This window comes from Urocampus carinirostris, chromosome 2 (assembly GCF_059441175.1).
Source record: "Urocampus carinirostris isolate Australia breed hairy pipefish chromosome 2, RoL_Ucar_1.0, whole genome shotgun sequence".
NCBI classification, from domain to species: Eukaryota; Metazoa; Chordata; class Actinopteri; order Syngnathiformes; family Syngnathidae; genus Urocampus; species Urocampus carinirostris.
This window is the reverse complement of record NC_142350.1, coordinates 43,287,062-43,310,000: the sequence shown is the minus strand read 5'-3', so window position 1 is coordinate 43,310,000 and position 22,939 is coordinate 43,287,062. Positions and strand designations below refer to the sequence as shown.

The 22,939-nt window shown below is 41.0% G+C and overlaps 2 protein-coding genes across 3 annotated transcripts in view; one reads left to right on the top strand and one right to left on the bottom strand.

The window, feature by feature from the left end:
* The window catches only part of LOC148371969 (discoidin, CUB and LCCL domain-containing protein 1), a 17,920-nt gene extending 5,001 nt beyond the window's left edge, over positions 1–12,919 (top strand). The window contains exons 2-15 of one of the 2 annotated variants that reach the window (XM_088326607.1): positions 2,507–2,728; positions 4,084–4,221; positions 4,884–4,935; positions 5,008–5,080; positions 6,120–6,253; positions 6,328–6,365; positions 6,482–6,670; positions 7,375–7,487; positions 9,436–9,607; positions 9,691–9,777; positions 9,851–9,944; positions 10,477–10,514; positions 10,596–10,703; positions 11,667–12,919. In XM_088326607.1, coding sequence (XP_088182733.1) covers positions 2,507–2,728; positions 4,084–4,221; positions 4,884–4,935; positions 5,008–5,080; positions 6,120–6,253; positions 6,328–6,365; positions 6,482–6,670; positions 7,375–7,487; positions 9,436–9,607; positions 9,691–9,777; positions 9,851–9,944; positions 10,477–10,514; positions 10,596–10,703; positions 11,667–12,049 — 1,841 coding nt within the window. In that variant the 3' untranslated portion in view covers positions 12,050–12,919. Of the gene's footprint in view, positions 1–2,506; positions 2,729–4,083; positions 4,222–4,883; positions 4,936–5,007; positions 5,081–6,119; positions 6,254–6,327; positions 6,366–6,481; positions 6,671–7,374; positions 7,488–9,435; positions 9,608–9,690; positions 9,778–9,850; positions 9,945–10,476; positions 10,515–10,592; positions 10,704–11,666 lie in introns of both variants that reach the window. The other variant, XM_088326605.1, reaches the window with a different exon arrangement.
* Positions 12,217–21,833, bottom strand: LOC148371968 (uncharacterized). Its single transcript, XM_088326609.1, has 2 exons — positions 21,526–21,833; positions 12,217–17,601 (listed from the first exon to the last, which is right to left on the bottom strand). Exons 1-2 carry the CDS (start codon positions 21,692–21,694, stop codon positions 16,433–16,435), a joined length of 1,338 nt encoding a protein of 445 aa, XP_088182735.1. The 5' UTR covers positions 21,695–21,833; the 3' UTR covers positions 12,217–16,432.
* Between the last annotated feature and the right edge of the window lie 1,106 nt (positions 21,834–22,939).

Sequence of the window (22,939 nt, the reverse complement as noted above, 5' to 3'; positions counted from 1 at the left end):
TGGAAATGTGAATTTCCCTTCGGGGATGAACAAAGTATCTATCTATCTATCTATCTATCTATCTATCTATCTATCTAGTTTGTGTGTATGTTGCAACAACTGAAGTCAGGTCATAAACCAGATGTTGTTATTAATCATAGTGTAAAAAGGGGAAAAATTAGGTATTCCAGTTTAAACTTGGTCTTATTCGTTTTTATAAATATTTGAGGCACTTTGTTTCCTTCCTATATTGCAATACGTATTCAAAATGCTATTTACCGTAAATTCCGGACTATAAACCCCTACTTTTTTCCCAAATGTTCAGCCCTGCGGCTTATTCAGTGAAGCGGACAATTTATGGAATTTTTCTGACGGCCACCAGCGGTGCTGGAGTATAAAATGTAAGATTAAGACTAGTAGATTATGTGCGCCAGGAAAGACTGCAACCTCTACGTTTAAGCATACATTGCAAAGTTAAGGTATGTTCCGATATTGAGGGTATCGCCCTAGATGGCAGTAGTTAAGAGGAGGAAGTTGAGAACGAGCTACGGTGAATTTCACAATTAAGAGATGCTTTACTTTAACAAGTACGTTTGATACGTTGCGAGCGTGATGCTAACTAGCATGTTGGTACCTTTCAAAGGCACGGTTTGGGATGAAAGTTATATTATTATTAAAGCTTTGAAAACTCTCTCCGTGTACCGTCTTTCTTCTTAAATATGTGTAACTATGTATAATATGTATTTGCAACTGTATATTTTTGTAATGTATTTATTTTAGAGATTTATTCTGTTATGTGTTCTACGGACGAATGAAAAAGAAGGGGCGGATCAAACGCGGGCTGATAGGAATTGGAGTAAAGCTGAGTTACCCGTAGATCTGTCTGTTGTCGCAGCAGACAATAGTGGATATATATTTTTCCCACCCTTAACTTTGGAAATATACATTTTGTTTCCTTGGATTACTTTCAACGGGACCCGGACTTTACAAGTCTGCATCATACGTTATTTACGGGTATCATTTTCTGTTCATGATGCCGACTGAGATTCTAGGTTTGTGTACTATCTTGGGTTGTTCAAACCTCACATTGTATTTGCTGTTAAACGTCATATTGAAATATAATATTGTGAATGTGCTTAATTGCTGTTGAGATTGTCATGATTTTTTTCTGTTATTAGTGTCAATAAATTTGTTCAAACCAAAAAAATTACAGTCATGGAACTTTCAGGATGGTCTGGGTTAATCTGGTGAATTTGTCACGAGTTTTAATGTGGGCACACGCAGCTTATACATGGGTGCGGCTTATGTACGTACAAAAGTGGCAAAACACCTAAAAAGTGGTGGGTGCGGCTTATAATCATGTGCGCTTTATCGTCCGGAATTTACGGTAATTTTAGGTACTTAGTAAAAAAAAACATGTAATTGAGAGACAGACATTTGGATGATGCTTGAATTATAGGTGAAGTGTTTCAGATTTTTTTGCCATATTTTCCGGCAGTCTGACTCGAGATCACGCATTAAATGATGTAAAACAAAAATCAAGTATGCCTAGAAATGACACCAACACTTCTGCTTTGGTGGCTTACCTTTGCAATTGCATTTTTTTCTTCCCTTGTGACTAACAGCAGCTGGCATAAGTTTGTTGGCGTTATCATGTGAAGCGCCATTGTATAATAATGTCTCTATTTGGGTTTATTTTGGAGTGCCATGTCTAATGTGAAGTGCCATTGCGCCCTATACGTCGCGTCAAAGAGAACAGGTGAAGAAACCAAGATACAGGGTACTGGAAAAATTGGGAAATTAGCTTTAAAAGTGCTTAAAGTAATGCTTGAATTTGGCCATAAAAAGTGTACGAACCCTGAAACTGATAAAACACTAACCCAAGGGTGGGTGAATCTTTTGACTAGCATTGTGTTCTGAAATTTGGCAGCGGACCATTTTTGATATTACCTAAAAAAAAAAAAAAATTTAAGTCATAGTGCGGGATATACATTAAGTTTTACTGTAGTACATTACTGTAGTTGTGCAATGATCGAAAAATATTGCTGACCACAACCTCAAAACATTGGATGCAAGGGTAACCAAGCTCAGCTTGCAATCATGAGCGTGCCAAATCGCAACCACTAGACCACCAGTGATATAAATGACATAAGAAAAGGCTTTAGGTTTTATCTCATGATCACACTATTTTTTGTCATGGTACCAGTGACAAATGTAAGAGAACGGAGGAAACAGAAAGTCATCCTGAAAGATATAAACAAACGTAAAAAAGCAGGAGAGACAACAAATCAGGCTTTGAAGGACATTAAATGAAAACATCATCAATTTTATGTTGGTATTGTTTTTAACAATGTCAATAAATGATTTTGATCGTGGCCCCACTTATTCAACAATGTGTGTTCCTAACAATGCTCAGTTTGAGCTGAGAAAAAGTAAAGGAAAATTTGGTACTGATTTTTGATCAAAATTTTGGGGTGTGCATTATGCATTAATTAATGCGGTAATAAAGAATTGTATTGTATTGTAGGTGACGGCTGTGGACACACCCTTCTGGGCACAGAGTCTGGCACTTTGTCCTCCCGCAACTACCCGGGCACATATCCCAGTAACAGCTTGTGCAAGTGGAATCTCCATGTCCCAGAAGGGCGCACACTGCGTCTTGTTTTTGGGGATTTTGACATCGAAAAAAGTCCTGGTTGCAGGAATGGCTCCCTTTTCATCACAGATAAGAGTGGGCAACTCATCTTAGGTAAGGGCCATCAGTGTTTAATATGACCTTTTCATCCTATTTTGTTTTCCCCAACCAATTAAATTAATTTGCAGGATAGAAGCCAAAGAAAGCTTGAAATTTCATGTTTTTTTTCTGGTGACTCGGGAGGATAAAAGGTGATTTAGGCTTACACCAGCCCCCAGCTATGCGTTCTGTGACTGCAGGGGTTACATTTACCGACAGTTTTCCATCATTGAGTTATTTTTATTTTTATTTTTTTTAAGAGTTCACGGGACAATTTTAAGGCCATCTGTCAGTTTGACGGGTTAAAAATTGAACCATGAACCTGAGACAAAGATAAGGGTGGATTAAAAAAAAAAGTCAGCAAGAGAGAAACCCGGCCCAGACATAATGATTGACATTCTAGGTCCGTCAGGCTGGGGCCTAGGATCTTGCCTCTGCTGAAGGCTTAGGTGTGAAATGCACGCTCCGGCACAACCAATCAGGCCAATTCCCTGACGCACTACCGTAACCATTCAACTCAGAGATGCAAAGTTATGCCTCGGGCAGCCACGTTTGGCTCGGCACCAAAAGGACAATTGAGAAATTGATGACAGAGGGATCACACTGTTAGATTGCCAGTCGGTTTGTTATTGGATACCTCAATACCTGAGTCATGACTGAAATGTTCTTTTTTTCTCTGCCGGGTTACTGTTCCTACAAGTAGGGACAGTCTGCAACGCTGTAATAATAACCTCACTCATGCTGTGCGGAAAGTGCGGACGTTCCATTTTGTACTTGCGAAAAAACACGGAAAGAAAAATCTGTATCACATGTTGATACAGATTTTGAATACTGCTGAAGGTCCCCGATTTGGTGCAACTTCCAGAAAAAAAAAAAGAATGAATCACATTTTTGAGTTATTTCCATAAATAGGCCTCCATTCACATGGTTGTGTGTGTGTCTGTTTATCATCTGCTTTTTCAGACTTCCATTGATATTATTAAATTTGAAGTGCAACAACTATTCGATAATTACTAGTCACCCATCAACTAAGTTTTATAATCCTTCCGTTTTTGATCCTGACCACGTCTACTCTGCCGTCCCGGCTTTCGACCTCTTTTGTCCCCGACCACGTCTACTCTCCTTTCCTGGTTTACTACTCGCTTACGACTCCGATCACGTTTTTGCTCTCCTGTCTCGGCTACTGACCTGTTTTTCCATTCCCGACACCGCCATCGCTCACCACGGAAGATCCACTTTTGCATTCAGAGTGACTTGCTTCCCGCGACTAGCGAACGCCGGATCGTGGGCGCGGACAATTTTTTTTCAAATCTAACATCAGGTTGAAACCATCCCAAAATGTAATTTCACATCTTTTTGTTCATCCACAGGTCCGGTGTGTGGGAAACTCAGCACCCCACAGAAGAATATGACGCTCTCTAGCAATGAAGCGATAATAACCTTCAAGTCTGGTTTACATCGGTCTGGTCGGGGTTTCCTGATGTCCTATGCCACGGACCTTTATCCAGGTGAATATAACACACTTGTTGCCCCGGGCGACAGACTAGATAAAAACGTTTTCGTGTGCATTTGTAGATGTCAGAACGGATTGGCATTCAGCCTCTGTTTGACGTGTTGAAGTTGGTATCTTAGTTCTCACTAAACATGAATGGCAATAGGCCTTTGGATTTAGTGTGTTGTTCAAAGAGGGTTGATTCTTCTCTTTGTACTGTCACCGGGTCTGACGCCAGCTAAATGACGTGTATTTTATAAGGGGCATCTTGTTGTTGGACAAAAAGATAGGGACTCTTGTTTTTTTCCCTTCGCCACGTGATTTGGTCTTAACAGGAGTCTATACTTAGTCCAAAGGATGAAGCAATGCGTGCTGCGCTGCGTCTATCGCAGTTCCCTGTTTTCCTGCTGCTCGTTTGTGAAACGCGGCCATGTCTGGACGCACAAACCGTCGTCTGTGAGCCGGGATCACACGAGAGCCAGTCGCCGTGCTCGTCGGTCAAACGTAACAAAGGCCTAGCTCATCTCCATGCCGATGGCCGCTCGCCCCTTAATATAGCTACACACTGGGCTCATCTCATTTCTGTGTCATGATGGCGGGGGAATTGGGTTATTACGTAAGGCCTTCAATGCATACTCAACAACTTATGACATTTTGGTTCCATTCTTGTTTTTGCAGATGTCATTTCTTGTCTACAACGAGGTTCGCATTTTAGCTCAACACGTTTGAGGTTGGTGAATCCTGTGTCTTTTTGTTGGCTAGTAAAGAGATCATGTGTGAAGAAATGTTTTCTACTTTTCAGTGTTTACTGTCCCGCTGGGTGTAAGGATGTGGCGGGAGACATTTGGGGAGGTCCTGATCAAGGCTACCGTGATGTAAGGATGTGGCATTTGAAAGTCAAGTTATGAGTTGGTCAAGAGTAGGGCTGCAAGTAATGACTATTTTAGTAGCCGACAAGTTTAAAAACATCTGGTTTTTATCGTATACACTTGCATTTAAGGTTTCATTGCATATAAGCCGACCACCTCAAACTGATCTAAACTAGCCACATACTTAAAGAAATATTTGCCCAAAATATTAACGAAACATGTAGCTAAATAACGATAATTATTTTATTGTATAGATGATAAAGAATAAGATACTGGTAATAAAGTCAAAAAATAAAACCATTTTAAACCGTTTATGGTACCCTTAAGCAGGGCTTCGATGGATTTTCATATTTTGCAATCAATTCCATTTGACTTAGTCATTGTTGTCACTATTTTCCACTTTTCCCCTACCTTATTACTAACACTCTTGAGGCTCTTTATTATGGGCAAAAAAAAAACAGGCACTATAACACACTAAATTAAAAAAAATGAGATGTGATCCCTCTCAACCACAATCTGGACAGGGCCAATTGAGGGAACAGGAAAAGGAAGGGGTATGAGCTGATAGAGCTAAACCCACTGATAGTCTGACTCTTCGTTTAATATGGGCATATAAGCCGTCCCCCTGATTTCAGTAATGTACTTTGTAGTTCTTAATTCGGCTTATGTACGGTACATGAATATTTTAACGGATGAATCGTTTTAAACTATTAATGAGCATTTTTGTAAATTTATGAAATCAACATCATATGAAACTCTTTTTAGCTGATATGATTTTGAGTAGCACTCCCGGGCTGCTTAAAAACAGGTCGTGGCCCACAAATTTGGACGCCATTACTTAAAAAAAATGGTGCTTAGTCACAAAACAATTTCATTTGCAATTAATTGGGAAAAAAATACAATATATAAATTGTACTCATTGCTGATTTGAACCATTAAGTAAACATAGGGCTTTTCTGAAAACAGTTTTTGTTTTTGCTAGAGTGCAAAAGAAGCTAAATCTCATCTGCATGCAAGTGTTTATTTGTATTTGTCTCTGCTTCAGACTTCGGTGATCTGCAAGTCTGCAGTGCACGCAGGAGCAATGTCCGACACTTTCGGAAGTCGTGTGAGTTTGAGCCGTGGGAAGAGTCTCACGCTGTACGAGTCCACTTTTTCCAACGGCGTCCTCTCGAAAACGTCCGTAAACCGCATGTTATCGATGCTTGAAACAGCATGCTTTCTATTAAAGTATTATTTTTCTCTTCTGACAGGGGGTCCTTATCTGATAAGAAGCTTGTGTTCACTCAAGGTACATGTTTACAAGTCGCATATTTGCTGTCCATAAACATAATTCCCTGGGAATTTCTAAAAAATGTTACCTCTATGTAATGAAATGCCATCTCCTTTCTTCTGATTGTTCAACAGAATGCAATAACATCCTGAAGGTGTATGGCTTGAACGCCTCATCTTTTGGGGACAAAGAAAGCCCAGAGCACAATTTGTACTGGTCTAGCAGGAACGGGCATTCTGTACACACGGGGCTAGTCTGGACTGCTGGGCTCGATCCTTCGCCATGGGTGGAGATTGGAATTTCGGATAAAAGCTTAATCACTGGTAGGCTGAAGCTCCTTCATAAACTCATCTACAACATGCCTATTCAAAACTGATTTTTGACTCGAATGACACTCAACGGACAACAGATTGTCGTTAATCAATATTGAGCCTTTGCACTCATGTAACCTAAGGACGTGACGACACCATGACGGACTGCAGTAAACCGTAACAGTGGGTAAGGCCAGTAAACGGTAGAAAAACAACAACAAAACAGTTCTACTGTTCAACACCATTGGCAATGATTAGTCAAATGAATATTGTGCAGCTGTCAAATGAAGTGGCTCACCATGTCGGAAAACACAAAGGTGCCATTAAGAGAAACTGACTGTAGCATTTGAAAGTCTAGCAACTGACCCAAACAGTCTTCCTCCTGCAATATTCACGGATCTATCTATCCAAATTGTCTAGTCTGCCTGACTTTAGTCCACAGAATCTTTACCATTATATTGTAAATGGAGTATCCCCATACACCAGTGCTGATATAAAAGTCTGCATGCTTACCAGTTCTTTGTAGGTGATATGCGTTGCTCCGTTTAGTTTTGCCGACAAATGCACCGCCGGCGTTCCCCTCGCGCAAACGTTACCTATACATTCTCATTAATGTGGCAACTTTTGGGGGACTTTTCAGACCTTGGTTGTCACATTTTGACAGTGTAACTAACATAATGTGAGATGAAAGAACATCTTTCCACTGTTTTATTTAGGAGTGATCACAACCGCATTTGGCGAGAACCACATCACATCCTACACGCTACAGTTTAGCAGAGACAGAAAGAACTGGAAAGTTTACAAAGAAGCTGTCAACAAAGAAGAAATGGTTGGTAAAAAAAATGCCATTTGGTTGTGCAGCAATTATCCCCTTAATCACGGATGTGCACAGATAATCACTAAGTGCTCCAAGAGCTCATGCACCTCATTCCTTTAGAAAAAGGTTTATTAAACTAGATTATTTTTGTAATGGTTTTCATAAACATTGAAATTAAAACACTACAGAGCATTCATTTAGAATACAACTTCATGCAGTCCTCTTTTAACAGTTTGGAGCAAATATTTTAATGAATGCAACTTGGAAAACATCCAATTTTTGTAGCACAGATTTCAATTGTGAAATTTTGATCCAAAATTTGATCCGTTTTAGCGGTAGAAATGATGAAAAAACCTGTTAAGAGTTCTATTAAAATGATTTTTTTCTAATTTATTATTAAATGTGTCCGTCCACCTCTACACACACCATGATTGAGCTCGTATCTAGAATTTCTCTCATCTTGAATAAATTTTACCCAAAAGAAATAACTGAAAACCAATCAATCCATTCTTGGTCTTCCAAATGTATCCAAGTTAACACAAATAGCTATAAAAATACTATAATCTATCTATCTATCCACCCTGGTCATATCCCTTGACAGGGGTGACCGACAGCAAGACAAACAAAGAAAATAAAAAAGGGGAAAAGTAGAAAAAAACACACACAAAAAAATTGACCATGGCCAACCCAAATGCCCAAAACACCCAAACAAGTTAAGCACCTCGGCACCCAAGTTGGTGATGCTTTCGTCCCTCCAGATGAAACGGGACACAAGAAAAAGCAGGCATGTCACACGGGTCAGGGTGATACAACACACTCTTCTGTTCAACAGCAGGGCCCGACAGCTTTTACTGGTTTACCCCTGCCGTACCATACAGGTGCCCTGCCAATCCCTTAGAACACATTTAAACATCCCACTATCCTTCTACAACAGCTCTCCACTCATTCCTATCTCCATCAAGAGCTCTAGCTTCCACTAGATTTAGACCTCTTTCCTGCAGTGCAGTCATAACACTATCCATCCACGTCAATTGTGCCCTTTCTCTTGGTCTCCTTCCATTTACTTCTGCACTGTAGATTCTCTTCAACACTCACTCCTCATCTAACCTCTGCATGTGTCCAAACCAACCGAGTACTCTCTTATCCACACGCTTGCTCAGTTCCACGACTACTCCAGTTCCGTCTCTCAACAATTTCATTTCTCAATCTGTCCAATCTTGTCACTCCTAACATACTCCTCAAACACTTTATCTAAAATACATTTAATTTCCTTCTCAAATCTGCGCTCAGGCTCCAAGTCTCTGCACCATACAGTCGGCACAATCACACTCTCAGACAGTCCTCTCTTAACACTCATACTCATGTTACTCATCACTCTCCTCAGAGCACCCAAAACCTTGCTTCCTTGATTCACTCTGTGCAATACTTCGCACTCCATTCCACCAACTGCAGTCACATTACAACCCAAGCGAAAGCTTTCAACTTCTTACAGCACCTGTCCATGCAACCTTATTTCTACCGCCATGCCCACTCCATCAAGTGAACACTTCATCACCTTCCTCTTCCCGACATTCACACATAACTTACGCCGATCACAAACTCTTCCACACTCCATTACCAACCTTCTCAATGTTTCCTCAGAATCAGCCACAAGCGCTGTGTCATCTGCAAACAACAACTGACTTAAAACAACATAAAAACACTGATCACTAAAAATACATTCATACAGTAACTGAATAAGATTATGATAATAATGTATTTAATTTCCTGCCCTGCGCTGGTTTCGTCTGGTATGTGGGGGCAAGATTTTTGTTTGAAAAAGATCTCATATCCCGTATTTCTCGTATATCAAGTGGCTTGTATGGAGATGGACCAAAGTATACGCTCTTTTATGCCAATGACTGCAATTGATCCTGCTCACCGGATAAATTAATAAATCATCTCTCACTTTCTTCTCAAGATTTTCGTGGCCTTATCTGACGGTCACTTCAGGGTGCTCAACAGCCTGTTTCCACCTGCCGTGGCTCGCTTTGTCCGCTTGCGGCCTCGGAGTTTTCAAAGCCGAGCGTCGGTTCAACTCCAGATCCTGGGCTGCCCTGTCAAGGTCACACCAAGGTCTCGGCCACCTGACGGTATGTGTTGTCTCAGGCTTTATCATTTTGTAGAACGTTTTCATATGTTGCCCTGATCACACCTTCCCTTCGTTTTTTGACAGAATTTCAGTCCAGCAAAGCCAACGCGGCCTCTCCGATCACATTTCCCACTCCCACAGAAAGTCCTGTGTTAGTGGAGTCCAAGCAAAGTACTACCATATACTACCTTTTAAAATCTTAAAGTACATACAAAATACAAATGAATTACTTCTGGCTTTGTAGGATCTGCTCAACCAGTCGTCATGGCAGTGGGAGTGGTCCTGGGACTACTCATATGCTTTGGATGTTTGTTGGCTATAATATGGTGGAAGAGAAGGTTGGCGTTGTTTTTATAATACTATTATATTCATTTACATCATTCTGTTGTCGAAAAACAACATTTGAACAAAGTATTGTATGGTACAGATCGTGGTCTAAGTTAAACGCATTATTAATAAGTGGATTCTTTATCGTGATTCCCACTAATGCTAACGCAGCTAGTGCAGCTAACACAAATACTAGTAGGTGCGAAGACTGTAAATTCTATGCGATTGACTGTGAATAAACTAATAATAATAAAGCGATAAATCATGATTTAATATTTTGACAGCTTATCTGGACTTGTTTATACACTTCTCCAGTAAGCAGGAACATTAAAAAAATAATAATCCTATACACAAGAGGGGGAGTGGGGGTCAGCTTAAAATGAATTGTAATCCTTCAACCCAAAAGCATCAGCGAGAAACTCCAATGACAAACAAAATAAATGTATTGATTTGGTTTTAATTCAGTCAATTATTCATTCTTTCATTTATTTACAAATCAGCATGGTTTATCGTGTTTCAGAGTTTGTTTTTTGTCCCATGCAGGAAAAAGGGTTCCCAAATGAAGTACACCGTGCCAGAAAGTATGCCGGCGCCTTTCCTGAATTTGACACAAAAGTTGTTTATTAGAGTTAAAGTGTAACCGTGACTTGTGTGTTAAGCAGGTTGCCAGGGTTACCAGTCGAAGCCCCTACCCCCCCCTCCGTCGGAGCTCATCTCTTACCCTCTGGAGCGCAATATCCACGACTATCTACCGAGCCCCTCATTCAACGGTCAGAATCATATTAGTCTTTAGTTTTGTGTTCAGTCTTTTTCGGTCGGCCATCGACTTTGTAATAGTTATCCGTGCCCTTGTTTTTCCCGCTGTAAGCGGGGTCCCTGGTACCCTTTGGGGTCGTCCATTCTTGAGGCCGTCACCCAGTCCACTGGACAAACATTCCTATCTTTGGTCTGTTGAGCCTCTCTGAAAGGCCTCTTGATAAAGGACTCCCTCCCCCAAGACGGCGCCCCCCGTTATTGTGGTTGTAAACTAAGACAAAGCCTCGTCCGGCCCATCTAATTAAAAGGCTTCTGGAATTGAGGCTTTTCAAGGTCTTGTACACTAGCCAGTTGATTGGACTCTTGTGAGAATGATAAATGAATAGAGGTGAGGGGGTGATTAAATGGGGCTCTGTCACCTAATGGAGATCAATGGAAACGTTTAAATGAAGGAAATAGTCCGACCGGGATCATAAAATGTGTTTTTGGACCAATCTGAGTGAATCGTTTACATGACTAGTGACGGACAAACCATCTCATACATTTTGCATGGGCAACGTCATTACACAAATAGACATTTTTTCCGCATTTAACTCTTGACTTTGTTGTAATCCTTCATTTGGGGCGTTTGCAGTCCAGAAAAGACCTGCAATAGTCAAAACTTGCAAAGTAGAATTTTTTTTTTTTTAGATTAAATACTCTATTATACATTGATACCAAAGAACAAACCCTATTTACAGGCTCAAGCATGATTTTAACAAATAAAAGTGCTGTACTTTATCAATTTTTTAAAAGTTTTTTGGGGAGGAAAATTGAACCCAGAAGTAAGTAACCAAATAAGGTAAGGTCGGGAGGGATGGGAGAGAGAAAGAGAGACAGGGAACCTACTGGGAAATGAGAACCTACGTGCAGGATTGTGTCAATTTCATCTTTAGATTTCTATATGGTGTTTGAGATCAACTTTTGTCTTTTTATAGCTTATGCCAAGCCGGATGTTGGACAGAAGGTGGGCTCCACATTCCGGCCTACCTCAAACGAGGGCTACACCATCCCCTTCACGTTCAGCTACTACGATTCCCCAAACAACTTGCCGGAATACGCGGAGCCGCTTCCGCCAGAGCCGGAATATGCAACCCCCTTTGGCGAGCAGGAGTGCGCATCATCTGCGGGGTCCGGTCACGGCAACACGTTGCAGCACTGCGACCACACAGGGAGCTACGATTGCCCTTCCCACAGGATGCTCGACAATGGCTACTGCACTCCCGCTCCGCACGCCAATGCACTACTACCTGCAGACACGGTCTATGCCGAGCCCAAGTCCTCTCACTCTTTACTGCGGAAGTATGACGAACCATTGTGAGAAAAGAACCACAAAAACTGGGAAAGACTGTGTTGTCCAAAGCTTACACAGGGGAATCTCCAGTGATGCAAGATATCAAATGTGATCACATCGTAAAGCCATCAAAGGATTATTAAGGCTATGGAATAAGAACAAAATACATGTTGGACATAAGAAGAATGTGACGCTTGATATCTCATGTTTTTTTTAATGGATGATTTGTTTCACCACAGGCTGCACTTTCATTCAAGATTTTTCAGGAAAACCACAAATTACAAACAGAAATATGCACCTGATGCACTTGGATCGACGTGAGGGGGCATTTACTTCAAGTTGCCTCTCGGTGATTCGAGTGAGCTCAAAACATTTTACACGTGTTACAAATGTTTACTTGTTTTATGGCCGCTCTTTTCTTTCAAATGTGGACTACACAGTTGTTTGTAGAATACTGACTGCAACATGCTCTAATTCAGGGGTGGCCAACTCGGTCCTGGAGAGCCGCATGTCCTGCATGGTTTTGGAGTTTCTCTGCTCCAATACAGGGGATTCCAATGACCTGGATCATTATCAAGCTCTCACAAAGCTTGCTAACAAGCTGAAAATTGGCGTCATCTGAGTTGGAGAAGAGAAACCTCCAAAACTTGCAGCACATGTGGCTCTTGAGGACCAAGTTGGCCACCCGTGCTCAAATTGCTTATATTTTATAACACAAAATGACACATAGGACAGATTGTAAAGTTGAATATATGTTGAGGAGAAAATATTTCCCTCTTTTCAATTAAGCAGTGAATCCTACACGCATTTACTGTATAAAAAAACATTTTAAACTGCTCTTGAATGTATCATTCACGCTAATGGTTATTTACAAATAAATGGTGCTTCTATTTGTCATTCTATAGCTGGTTTATACCCTGTGCAACAAGTGCCTTGGTTGTGGACATCATAGTAGTCAAAATGTTGAAGTGTGTGTTGCAAGGGGTGGTTGGGGTCATTTTTGTATCTATTTGGCACAATAAAGCTTAATTAAATGGGCACACAAAAAATAAATAATCCATCAATGGACACAGTTTAAAGGGTTTAAATCCACATTTGTTTAAAAAACGGTAAATAAATGCTCCATCAGCGTTTTGACATAATTGCTGATAAATCACGCAGCTGCCCTCGCTCCCAAGTTTCACCAATTTGACTAAACTGGACAACTAGTGAACGACATCCTGAATAAACAAACTTCTTGACTTTTCTGCTGTTTATTCAACAATGGCCTCAACCTCGGCCTCAGAAGATCGGCGTAAAAAAGGACAACAACCTGCCGTTAGCTTGCTAACTATACAAAAACATTGTGCTAAGCTAATAATAATAATAATTTCCTTGTATTGTCATTCTGTGTAACAATGTACACAGAACGAAATGTCGATTGCACCTGACCCGTTGTAGCGAGCCGATGCAGCCGCAGCCAACAGAGGGCGCCGCCGACCACTTTTTAAGTCTTAGGAATGACTCGGCCGGGGCGCGAACCACCGACCTCCCAGTCTCAAAGCGGGCGCCTTACCATCTAGGCTACTGAGCTGGTAACACGTGCTAATACCGAGTAAAGTCCTAAGATTTAAAAAACAAAACAAAAAAAAAACAGTACATCCAGAAAGTCATCACAATCGTTTTCATACTTATGGACAATAATTATCCAATGCAACAACAAATTGAGGAACTTTCACGGAGCGTAACATAGTCTCCATGTTTCTGCTGCTTCCTCTTTCTTAACAATGAACAGGTTGAACAGTAGAAGGCGCTGAAAACTATATTTTTCATCACAAGGCAGAACAATCGCACTAAATCAAGTAAAGTAACGCAGACTTGGTTTTCAAATGCGTATTTAGGGAACCCTCTTCATTAAATGGTCTTAGGTCATAATACATGAAACAGGGAGTTTGGGGAAGACAATTTGATGATGAAATAAATGAAACACTTTCTGCGTGCTGGTTGCAGGCGCTAACACAATCAAGTACTGCTTTTTCTTGCTACTAATTTCCATGGGTTCATAGTTTGAATTCTGCTTGTGGTTACAACAACTATTGTGTATTACTGCTAGTTGTACAAGTAGCATTAGAATGTTTTAATTTAAACTGTACTGTCATAACAACCCTCCGAGGGAAAGCGCAGTTGTTGTAGAAGTAATAGTCAATTAGATGCGATGTCGTTTGAACTTTTGGTTTATTTAGTATACTGTAATCCCCGAACCTTTTTGAAGAACTCCACTTTTTCAGTTCTTTGGAGGTTTGATTGTCTTTTATTGTGGAAGGACGAGCAATAACTTTTGTACCAAATGTCATTAGCAAAACTAACTGGACGCGGGAAAAATAATTTAGGTTCCTGTTAAAACATACACAAAAACAACAAATAACACAGTTGAACTATAAAGAAATGGGGATCTGGGGGGTGATTTCGTCTTCTGTTAGAAGTAAATTGTGGCGTTCAATACATTTTGATATCCACCTTACATGTGTGCATACGGCAAAAGTATAGCACACGCAATTTAAAACATAGCGCCTCCTTTCTTTCATCCTGTGTAATAAGTGTCATGTATTATTTCTAAGGGAAACTGCAATATTTGACCACTAGATGTCACTGTATTGCATAATGAAACCTAAATTGGGTGCTACAAAGCGCAAGGAAGAATAGAGTAAGTAGACAAAAAGTGACCAAATTGCGCCAATTTTCCTTACATTTTTTTGCCCACCCTTTCACAACTTTTTTTTTTTTTAAATCTGAAGCAATAATACGGCGGACAATAATGTCAGCTGCCTAGAGGTGAGCCTCATGTTATGGAAAATAAATATAAATTCAGGGTCTCAACCTTTGAGTATTTTAGAAATAATGCACGTTTATATGATTATTTGTGCATTTTTTTCTTATCATTAAAATCATAGTTTTTTTGTTTTTTTTTAATGAAAGAAAACGTTTTTTGCACGAGGATTCACAAATTTACAGACGATGTCTCTTAAAGAGTTTATATATGCAAATAGATAAATGGAGTTCAATTGAGCAACTATCAAATCAAAAACACATTTTTTTTGTGTCATTCTTACCGGATGTCTGTGGCTTTTAGCCCAATTAGCATTTAGCCTGGCCCTAACATTCAGTGTCTACTGTCATGAGTGTAACTCCCTCCTCATGACCCTCCTCCACAGCAGTGCCGTGCACCAAGATCTGGTGTTCCGCAAAGGCGCATCTTTAAATCTCCGACCATAATAGTCGTGTAGGGTACTGCCCTGCTATCAAGGCCTTTTCCCTAACCTTTTCAGACTGATTGGCCTTTGCCCCCTCTGACCGTGGGGACGAAGAAGGCCGCGATCCAGAGCATGCCCTTTGGCGTGGAAGCCTCCCGGACGCCTGCACAAGGCCTGGTTGGCCCATGGAACGGTCTCTTCTTATTGAGCCCCCATGAGGTCCGCAAGATCAACTTCCAAAAACGGGAGTATGTCCCGGCCTTCTCATGGACCATGCTGCCTTTCCTGCGGAGGGGATGTGTGCGCCATGCGAAGGCTTTCCTGCAGATGCCCAGAAAAAGGGTGCTCGCTGGTGTGAATCTTAAGCGCACCAGAGTGAGTGAAACACTTACCACCCTGACTGCAACAATAAGGTTTCTCAAGATAAATTGAGTTCAATTAAGCAGCTATCAAATCCATAATGCTGTTATTTGGCTCGGTTACAAAGGAGATAGAAAGTTTTACTTTCACCAGAAATCTGTGGCGTTTAGCCAATCTAGCATTTAGCCAAGTGTTCAGTTTCCACTGTCAGGGGTGACACCATTTCCATCTTCATGACCCTCTACCACAGTGTAGTGCACCAAAGTTTGGTGTCTGTTCCGCGATGGCGCATTTTTAAATCTCAGACCATAATAGTCGTGTAGGGTACTGCCCTGCTATCAAGGCCTTTTCCCTAACCTTTTCAGACTGATTGGCTTTTGCCCCCTCTGACCGTGAAGACAAAGAAGGCCGGGAACCAGAGCATGCCCCTTGGCGTGGAAGCCTCCCTGACGCCTTCACAAGGCCTGGTTGGCCCATGGATCGGTCCCTTCCTGTTGAGCCCCCGTGAGGTCCGCAAGATCAACTTCCAAAAAGAGGAGTATGTCCCGGCCTTCTCATGGGGAGGGTGTGTGTGCGCCATGTGAAGGCAGATGTCTCATAAAAAAAGGTTGCTCTTCGGTGTGAATCTTAAGAGCTCCAGACTAAGTGAAACACTTTGCACCCTGACTGCAAACATAAGGTTTCTCTTGATAAACTGAGTTCGATTAAGCAGCTATCAAATCCATAACGCTGTTATTTGGCTCAGTTACAAAGGAGATAGAAAGTGTTACTTTCACCGGAAATCTGTGGCATTTAGCCCATCTAGCATTTGACCAAGTGTTCAGTCTCCACTGTCAGGGGTGACACCATCTCCATCTTCATGACCCTCTTCTACAGTGTAGTGCACCAAAGTTTGGTGTCTGTTCCGCGATGGCGCATCTTTAAATCTCAGACCGCAATCCTCGCATTCGTAAAGCAGCCTTGCGCTTTCACCCGTAGCATTCTCACAAACCGGCGCCGATCCAGACAGACTCCCGGTCCGTGCCTGGTTGTGAGCAGGGTTTAGATTAGCGGGCACATAAACGCGAGGACGCCCTAATTTTGCCCCAGTGGGCCCCGCCTGCTCTGGGGCCAGCCCGTGAATTGTTTGGTTGTGGAACCGGATGCCGGAACGGTTGGAGAAGGCTTTCCCGCATATGTCGCAAACGAAAGGCCGCTCGCCGGTGTGGATGCGGGTGTGAATCTTAAGAGCGCCAGATTGGGTGAAGCACTTCCCACACTGGCTACAACGATAAGGCTTCTCCCCTGTGTGAATCCTCTGGTGGGCGCGGACCCCGGCCAGGTGGGGGAAGCCCCTCCCGCAGAAGCCGCAGGAGTACGGCCTCTCGCCTGTGTGGATGCGCCTGTGGATCTTGAGCGCCCCCGATTGACTGAACCCCTTTCCGCATTCAGGGCAGGTGTACGGCCGTGCACCCGTGTGCACGTGTAGGTGGATGCGCAGGTTGCTGTGGGAATTGAAGGCTCGTCCGCACAGCGTGCAAAGGAAGCCGGACCGCTTTTGCGCATGTTCGGCACGCTGGTGCTGCAGCAGTTGCGAGGGTCTCTGGAAAGACGACGGGCAGTGCATGCAGGGGTGCACCGGGGAGGATGGTGCCGGTAAGGAGCACTCCTGGGGCTGGTGCAGGCGAGACTGAAGCGATGCCAGGCAAGGGAACGTAGCACCCCGGTGGGGTAGGCAGGCGCTGATGGGGCAGTGGTGGTGGTGGAAATGGTGGTGTGTGTGGCAGAAAGGCGAGCAAGGGAAAACAGAGGAAAGCGGGTTGAGAGAGGGTAGTCCAGGTTCCGGGTTGGGCCTGCTCTCAGATGAGATGCTTGGTTCGGTGGAGTCATCTGGGGAGCTTGGTGTTACAGGAGGTCTGGGCTCTTTTGAAGCTTCTGAGGGCGATGAGGACAAAGCTTGTCCGAGAGATGAGAAGGGGCAGCTGGGGCAGGTACAGACATGGCGCGTTTCTAACACACAAGAGAGATACATACCATATTTATTTGAGTATAACGTGTATAACTAGGCAACCCTATTTTTGAATAAAATAGGTATACAGCGATCCCTTGCTTAATCAACGCAATTGTGCAATGAAGTGGCAAGATTATTTTTAAAATTATAATTTAACAGGACAGAAGTTATCTGTGAAAAAAAAAGGTTAATAAAGTACAGCACTTTTATTTGTTAAACAAATACTTGCACCTGTAAGTTGGGTTTATTTTTGAGTTTCAATCCACAATAGAATATTTAACAAATGAATAAATAAATAATGGTTTTTACATAGAGGGTTTTGACTATCGCGGGACGTTTTTGCAACGCAGAAATCCCACAGAAAACGAGGGATTACTGTCAAATGTTGTTTCACTTTTCCTTGGCTCAAACTAAGCACAAGTGACAAGTGACAAACGTGTTGAATATGTACAACCAGGATAAAAATAATTTATTGACAGTGTTGGGAATGACGCCGTTATAGAGTTACAAGGGATTCTAACTCATTATTTTTTTCCACCGTTACAACGCCGTTCCTGTTACTTATGGTCAAAAGCAGTGCATTAATGTGGCTGCAGAACACCAATGTCACTGCACACCTGACACCGTTTTCCGTGGCGTGGTTTTCCGCTCACCTACCGGTTGTTTACGTCACGTATTTTCGGCTCATGTCACCATTCAAAATAGCAACTACCACATAGTTATATAGTGATTACGAATATAGTATTTACTAATGCGCCGAAAGAAAAGGCGAATGAAGGCTGATTCGTGAGATATGTAAGCTAACGAAATGTCTCTGTGACCCGGCTCTTGGAAGTGAACAGAGTGGCTCCCTACCAATCACCAGCCGGTTACCGCCTTATTTCTCTTGTGATTGGTCAATAGGCATTTTTTGGGGGTATTGTGTGTTGTTGACTTTGAATTTGTTGAACATAAAAATGTGCAAACTGTTTTGCGTTTTTCTTTTTTTTTTTTAATTATATTTGCTGTGTTTTTCAGTGTTAAAGTGTTTCTATAAAAATATCAAGTTTATTCTTTAATCTCATTTTCGTTTTGTTATTGTATTTTTTCTTTTTTTCTCCATTTTTGTCCTTTTTCTTTATTTTTACCCCTTTTTAAGTCATTCCATGCATAATGTTACATCATAATTGGTAATGTAGGGTACAGAGCAACAAAAACAACCTGGAGAACCGTTTGGGACCCGAAAGAGCTGACGCTTTTTAGTGAGTTGAGTCAAAAAAAAAAGGTACTCTAAAAATAGTCTGAATTTCCATCTCTTCAAGTAAACTCCAGTCAAAGACGTCACTGCGGTATTTCGTATCTGCTCAAATATTTCAAATTATTTCACATACAACTTATTTTTAAAGTAATGGAAATAGTTACTTTACCTGGTAATTAGTTCATTTTACTATAGAGTTGTTCAGTTATTTACTTTTTGGGAAGAAGTAGTGAGTCACTACAACAAATTAGTCTTTTAAGGTAATATGCCTCACACAGTTCATTGACAATGTAAACTATGAACATGAAACCAAAATAAAATGTACAATATTTATTCAATGCCCTTCAAACTCAATTTCATCATCAAGTACACCAAAGAGGTGTTTCGCTTTTTTTAGTTCTTTTTATCTTTCTGGATGTACCTCGGCATGTTTTTTTTTTGTTTTATTAAACTTTCAGGGCGTCTCTTGTTGTCCCTTGTGACTCTTGTTTTTTCATTCTCTAACATTAATCTCCTGCACCGTGAATTTTTGACTCCCTGCTCGATTTTTGTCCATTTAATTAATTGAATTGACCACTAGAAGGCACTAAATAAAACACATTGTTCCTTTAAAATCGAGGTGGGCAACTCTTTGGAGTTGCTGGCTGTACTGGTTAAAAATTGTGGCCCAGGGGTCAATCCTAGAGACCGATCGAATGTTTTAACTTATGAATAAATATACATGCAGATATCTAGATATTATATTTCTTTTTAAAACAGTCTCATTAAAATTGTTTTGAAACGCCCTCAAAGAAAGAAAGTATATTAGGTTATATTATATTATATATTAGGTCCCTGTTTTAAGCACTGAATTTGACATTAGGTTTTGTAATAATACTTTTGACCTGGAGAAGAATGGGCGCCACCAGGCTGTACTTGCCTAAGACACACCACAGGAAATGGTGCCCCTATGACCCTAGTGGTTAAGGGAGCCAACATCCAACCAACCAGTATAACTTTGGTTGTATTTTTTTATTTTTTGGGAGTATTTCTTTAGTATTTCAGGAGTATTATTGTAATTTTATTTTTGAGAATTTTAGTAGTATTTCCTTGGTATATTTTTGTCATAATGTTTTTGTCATAGTATTCTGCACTACGGTATTACTGTAGTTGTATTTTTATTGTATTTCTGCAGTAGTATTTTTAAGTATTTCCATCGGGGATGAACAAAGTATCTATCTATCTATCTATCTATCTAGTAGCATTTTTGTATTATTACTGTAGTATTTTTGTAGTATTTGTTTATGGTAGATTTTTAAGTACATCTGTGGTATTTCTGCAGTAATATTTTTATAGTAATTCTGTTGTAATATGTATGTAGTGATATTTTGGTTTTAATATTTCTGTAGTAGTTTTACAGTATTATTGTAGTCGTATTGTAGTGGTGTTTTTGTAGTATTTCTGAATAAATATTTTTGAATTATTTCGATTGTAGTATTTTTATAGCAGCAATATGTAGTATTTTAAAGTACTTCCAAAAGTAGTAGTTATTATTATTATTATTCTCGTACATTTATGGTGTTGCCATAGTACTAGGCTGCAGTATTTTGTAGAATTACTCTAGATAGATAGATAGATACTTTGTTCATCCCCGAAGGGAAATTCACATTTCCAGCAGCATCCCTGAGCTGAGAACAATCGAGAACAATCGAAAATAACACGGGAGCTGCTGGAGTGGCTGCCATTCGTGATAGTTGCATTTCGTAGTATTTTTCATAATTTTGAAGTTCTTCCAAAGTAGTAACTTTGTTGTATTTCTGTAGTATGTTTTTAGTATTTCTATAGTGTATTTTTGTAGTATTACTGAAGACTTTTTTGTAATATTTCTGTTGTCATGTTTCTGCAGTAGTATTTTTGTATTACACAAACAAAGGGACAATAGGGATAAAGTTGGCACCCCAAAATTAATTTCTTGTTAGTAGTACTCTGTTTACTGTCATATATATATATTCTGCCATTATATTTTGACCATTTCTGTTTAGCAAGTTGTGTTGTGCCGAGAATTGTTCCCCCGAGTGGGAGCGCGTACACGTCACTCGCGCTATGCCATCAAAACCATAAAACCACTTTTTAGGAAGGTAATAGCGAAGATGTCACTAAAACCATTTCGTCTCTTATTTGTTGGGAAAGTAATAAAAAAGTAATGCACACTTGAGCAAGTAGCATGTTTATTTTGCCCTTTCTTCCCAATATCACTGGTATTGACAATGTTATGTGCTCGACCAGAAAGCTTACTACACTGAAATAAACTGTCAAATTATCAACCGATAAAACGGGAAACCAACTTTTATGATTTCTTGTCATCATCAAACGAGACGTAACACACGAATGAATTGTATTTTACTTGAATAAGCAGATCTCGTGCGCGCTACCGCCAGGGGGCGCGATTCTTGGTGGGGAGGCAATTCTCCGCACACTACTGGATAAAAAAGCATGCCGGGCCCACGGGCCGTTGTATTGAACTAAGAGCCGTCACTTTTTCGCCATTTTTTGATATTTGTCTTCTCGCTTCCTGATCGGTTATCATCGAATTCCTTAAGGTACTAAACAAACGGGGAGTTCAGGCGTCGTTGGTGTAAAATAAGAACAAACGACGAGCACATTTAAGAAGATTGGATCTCCTTATATGGATTCATTGGCATTTTACCGTCTTTGGCTTTGCTTTTCCTGGTCGCTGCTGCTTCTGCCGTCTTTTCCTGCGTGGGACGGACATGATGGAGCGTGTCCTTTCCGAACACGTTCCAGACATTGGTGACGTCGGGCTGCTCCTTCCCAGAAGAAATCAGGAGGTCGCTGATGAACTGCTGCATCTCCATCCTATTGCAATCTGCATAGTGAAATCATGTGCCAAATTATGGAGTCGAATGGTTGTCGAGGTGCGATTTTGCTCCGTATAAAATGAGAAAACGAAGCTGCTTGTTGTGATGCTGTCCGTAGGTAGAAATAATGGATGGGTTGTTCGCGAACGAAACGGCTTTATGAGGCGGCTCTCTGAATTTAATTAAGAGAGCCGGGTTCTCATCAATAAAAGCCGGTTCACTTTCTGTCTTTCCAGTCGTTCTCTTTCCCTTTCCAGTTTTTTCTCTTTCTCTCTCTTTCATTCTCTCACTCATTCTTTCTCTCTAGTCCCATCTCCAGCTCTTTCTATCCGCCCTTCTTCTCCTCTATTTCTTAATCACGCTCTTTCTCTCTTGCTGACATTATTTGGATTTTTTCATTTTTCTCACTCCTCATCTCAGTCTTTCTCTTACACTGTGTTTTTCTATCTTTCTCACTCTCTATTTATTTCAACCTTTCTTTCTCTTTATTTCTCTCCCACTGCCACTGCCTCTCCTTCTATCTCTCTCTTTCTCTTCCTTGACTCCTCTCACTTTTAACCCCTTTCTCTTTTCCTCTCTTCTTGCCTTCTCCCTGCCATTCTATCCTGCTCTCTCTCTTTGTCCTTCTGTCCTGTTCTCCCCGTTTCCATTTTCCTCTCAATCTTCCTCTCTATCTGTCCTTCTGTCCTGCTCCCTCTCGCTCTCTCAATCTTTCTTTCTCTTTATTTCCCCTCCACTGCCTCTCTGTCTTTCTCTTTATCGATTACTCTCACTTTTAACCCATTCCTCTTTTGCCCTCTTCTTCCTTTCTCTCCGCTATTCTATAATGCGCTCTCTTTTTGTCCTTCTGTCCTGTTCTCCCCGTTTATCTTTTCCTCTCAATCTTTCTCTTTCAAAACTTCTTTGTAATAGCCCTCAAAGTTTTCTGGGAATGCGAGAGTGTCAAAGACGGGTTCTGCTTCTTCCCCCAGAGCATACAACAGCGGGTTTACTTGGAGCCATCACGCTTCAGTCTGGTCTTCGGGGTGAAAGAGCTACTTCTGACACTATGTGGTGAATTCACAGATGAACATTTGTTTATTTATACCGCAACATTCAACATCACATTTCTCGCAGATTCGTTTTCAAAACATGTAACGCTTGACGTCACTCATTCCCATAGCTGTAGCATCCTCTAGTGATAAACAACTATATGACATACAGTTGACACAATTATGCTATGATAGCATACGTTTTCACTAT